General features: G+C 41.6%; 1 protein-coding gene across 1 annotated transcript; it reads right to left on the reverse strand.

Moving 5' to 3' along the window:
* Nucleotides 1–1,629: 1,629 nt before the first annotated feature.
* On the reverse strand, nt 1,630–3,832 carry COMMD2 (COMM domain containing 2; the record flags this gene model as incomplete). Its single annotated transcript, XM_010136857.1, has 3 exons — nt 1,630–1,827; nt 2,343–2,516; nt 3,750–3,832. Coding segments are annotated over 3 exons (455 nt in total), but the record flags the coding sequence as incomplete, so codon positions are not given.
* Nucleotides 3,833–4,099: the final 267 nt, after the last annotated feature.

Here is a 4,099-nt window from a genome sequence, read left to right on the forward strand (position 1 = left end):
GCTAAGTGGCTTAGGAAAATAATTAGCAGATTCAAGAAACAATGTTTTACAGTGGTTGAAAACTGGAAATTTTATTGGTTTCGTTTAAAATCGGTCACGAATTTGGAAACTATACGGTGAAATACATACCAAGCTAAGTCTTGAGACTAGGAACAACCCTTACTGGAAAACAAACACTGAAAATTATTGTACAGCAAAACTTCTTTGTAGATCACAAAAACCAAACTTTCTGCCCTCTGCTGTTTGGACCAGGGAGAAACGAACTGGGATACAAATCTGTGGAGAAGCACACAGCTACAGGCTGAGCTGACTCTGCTTTTCAGAAAATAATCAAGTTTATGCTTAAACTAGTTGGATTTTCAGTTGTTCTACACACTTGGACTCTGCACTGGCATGAACTTAGTGGTCTATATCAAAAAGGTGCCAGGGAGCCATTCACAGGTTGCTCCCTTCATAAAACTGAAAGTGACTTGACACAGGTAGGAAGAGCAGCTCTGCAAAACAGTAAAACTTGCAGTGAAAGATAACATACAGAGGTTGTGTGACTCTACCAGAGCCTACACGTAGAGGCTCTCTCTTGCCTGCTTGTCCTCTTCAACATACTTTACTGGCTTTATGACGCACCCTCACTAGTGACAGTAAAACATTAATTAGGAAAACTATTTAACCTTAGTCACAAAAGCTACAAAGTATCACATTAAATACAACAGAAAAGTGACTTTGACATCATCTTTGTTAGACTTTTTTCTTGAAAATGGAAAATCATCATTTATGTGGCAATACTTAGTTGGTCTTTCCTTTATGAGCACACTATCCAAACAGGGAAACAAAAATTGTTGCATCACAATGCTGAGATCAGATTTAGCAGAAGTGAATGCTGCTCTTTACCTGCCTCCTATCCCGTGGTTTCACTTCACTGTGAAACCACTTCACTGTGGTTTTTCAGATCACCTCTGAGTGTATCAGTGTGCTGACTTGGGTTCTCCACTGCAACTGCTCCCGGCAGCATGCACGAGCCTGCCCAGCAGGGGCTAGAGCGAGCTTTGTGAAAAGTTAGTGAGATCTTACTTGCTTCCCGTCCGTAAGAAGGGCAGAAAAGCAGTGTAACACCCAGCCGCTGAGCTGACCGAGTCCTTCGGAGGAAGGGGGCAGAACTCCCACATGTGCTCTTATACATAGGTGAGTCTAGATGGAAGCAACATTTCTGTAAAGTATCATTCCCAACAGTACAGGGTCATTCTTTTTTTAAAAAACTTCAAAACAGAAGCAAAACCAAGGGAAAAAACTACTTGAGAAATGTAAAAATAAATGTGCAGCTTCATCTAATATTAAGACAGCTCTACTTAATGCAGGAAAAGTCTTCAAGTCAAACCACGCTAATTTAGAGCTCAAGAGATTCTCAGCAAAGCGTGGTGAATTTCTGCGTTTGCAAGTACAGCACAGCCAGTGACCCCTCTCCTGTCAGGCAGGTGCATACAGCTCCCACCAGAGGATGTTCAGCCTGTGACTCAAGATCCTGGCACAGGAAAGCACTTCATCTGACCCAGATGCTTATTCTTCCTCAAAATGTATTTGTGAACGTTGTTTTCAGCTGTTTCTCAAACTGCCTAGTAAGAACACCAATCGATGCTATTTCATGTTGCGCACTATTCTCCTGCAGTGGTTTGTCTTCATTTCCCCCAACGCTTGTTCCAGTTGCTGAATTAGGTGGAGAAGGGTAGAAGGATCGGTTTGCAACACTTGGGCAGTTTGCTCTTCATCCTGACTAAGATGCAGCTTTATAGTCACAGCAGGCTTAATCTGTTGTCTCAAACTTCTGCTTGCAAGCTGCCAGGGAGTTTAGGTGAAATGGGAATGGGAAACAAAGAAAGATGGTTATCAGCTTTCCTATTTACAATTCACAGCAGGTTTGCAGGACCTCCTACAAGGTCTGTGTAAAGATCCTTTTCATCCACCTTAAAGATATACACAATCTAGTATTTAGTTTTATCATTAGGTAATACTAATCCCCTTTAATCAATGCTTTCCTAATATTTCTGAAAATTAGGTGATAATTAAGACTAAATAGATTTAGTATATGCTAACATTTTTAAAACACCAGTGGGGCTATGAATTCAATTTTTATTAAGTGACAGATACTTTGCATCATTACGTATACTGGTCATCTACTAACTAGCTATCTTTGGTGCAGTAACAAAATTATGGCAGCTTTAAATACATGAACTGCTGCCTCAAGTACTCTGAAATACCAGAAATTTAACACTACTAGTTTAGTAGTTGTTTACAATGTTAAAAAAAAGGTGCAGTAAAATACAGACTACTGAAAAAGTAAGAGAAGCTACCTGCACATCCAGTCTCCACTCCAGGCTGTGATAGCTAGGCAGCTTTGGCGCCAGCTCACTGAGAATACTTCGGATCTCTTTCCTGTTATCAAGATACAGCTGGAGCAGTAATTTGTTCAATTCATCTGAGAATCCCAGAACATGAATGGAATCTTGGAAGTCGATCTCAGAAATCTAGAAATAACAATTTAGGCCTTAATATGGAACTGTGTAATAATAATTGTTTGTTGAGAAACAAATAAAACTGTAAGTGAACACTGCATAAGGTACAGTCCATGTATTTTCCTGCAGGAACGTGTGAGGACAAATCAAACCATCCAGATTTTAAGCAATTTACATGAGTTGATGCATGACTGCTGATCTGCACGAGCTTCAGGAACAGCTTTAGATCAGCTTTTTAAGAAGAAAAAATTCAGTGTCTTCACATTTAAGCCTTCCTATCAGTGAACAAAACACCACACAAAAGAGCAGCTGAGCTTTGTCATGAGGAAGTGTGTACTTCAATCATCAGTTCATCAACAGTACGTTAACCTAATAATGATACTCAAATTATAAACGCTCTGAACTCATCTGAATGTCTGCACACGTAAAGCAAGCGCCAGGTACAACCTAAAGGTTCATGTTCCAGTAACTCAGAGTGGCCTCGAGAAGCCAATTCCCACAGGCCAATGCCTTTGCTGAACTGGAGAAGCCTGGTTCCGCACTGTAACATGTGGACACAGTTACTTGTTCAACATGCCTTTACAATGCATTCACACTGTAAACACACGCAACTGTGTTCCACCATAGCACACTATAATGTACATCAGTCAAGTCACCTCACTTCAAGGGAAGATTCTGCAATATTTCGATCCCTTTCCCCCCTGCCCTTCAGAACAATGCCAACTTGAGTTCAGCTGGGAATTACTTGAGTCTGTATCCTTTTGCCATGCCTCCACTCTTCACATATTCTACTGTATCAATAGTGCAAGGTCTCTCCAATGGAAAAGGTGATTATCCAACTATTATCCTTTCAGTATGTGATTACACACCCCCAAACTTCTGATGTCAGGAGCCAGAAAAGCTCTCAAACGGACTCTATTAGACAAGCATCAGGAAGCTTAATCCTTAAGTATGTTTCTCTATTTGCACTGCACATGCACTAAGATACTGCATGTTCTTGCTACACGCTATTAAAACGTTGTAAAGTTTTAGCATCAAACACTGAACACAAATGCCAGAATCATCTGCACAGACAGTGTTTCAATAAGACAACCACATAAGAGACACCTTTTTTTAAATTAAAAGAACACGCCATCAGAATTTTGAACTAGGTTTTCCCCATGTATTGTTATTTTCAGAGTTGTAAGTGTTTAGAAGACATCTCTTGAGCATATCCCTGGATTCATGACACAAAGGTATCCTTACCATCAGCTTGGAGCTTTCAGTAAGAAGATACGTCAGTCCTTCTACCCCATGCTGAATGGTGTCAACATCAATGTTAAGTTTTCCTTTAAAGAAAGCACAAAGTACCTTTTACTTCCTTTTCAAGCTGCCACAGCAACGGTACACAAAAACGCAAATTCATCCGAATGGGCGCTGGTACGGAAATGGGCAACCTGAAGATTTTGTCTGGGGCAAGCAGGACCCCGCAGTCACTCCCGTCAGCAGAGCACTGTGCCCGACCACGCACATGGCTCGGGAGCCCCTGCGCTGCCCGGCAGCTCCCTCCGCTCCTCCGACCGCTGCGGCGCGGAGCGGGTCGCTCGGCAGCCCCT

Source organism: Buceros rhinoceros, unplaced genomic scaffold (assembly GCF_000710305.1).
Source record: "Buceros rhinoceros silvestris isolate BGI_N320 unplaced genomic scaffold, ASM71030v1 scaffold23285, whole genome shotgun sequence".
Lineage (NCBI taxonomy): Eukaryota > Metazoa > Chordata > Aves > Bucerotiformes > Bucerotidae > Buceros > Buceros rhinoceros.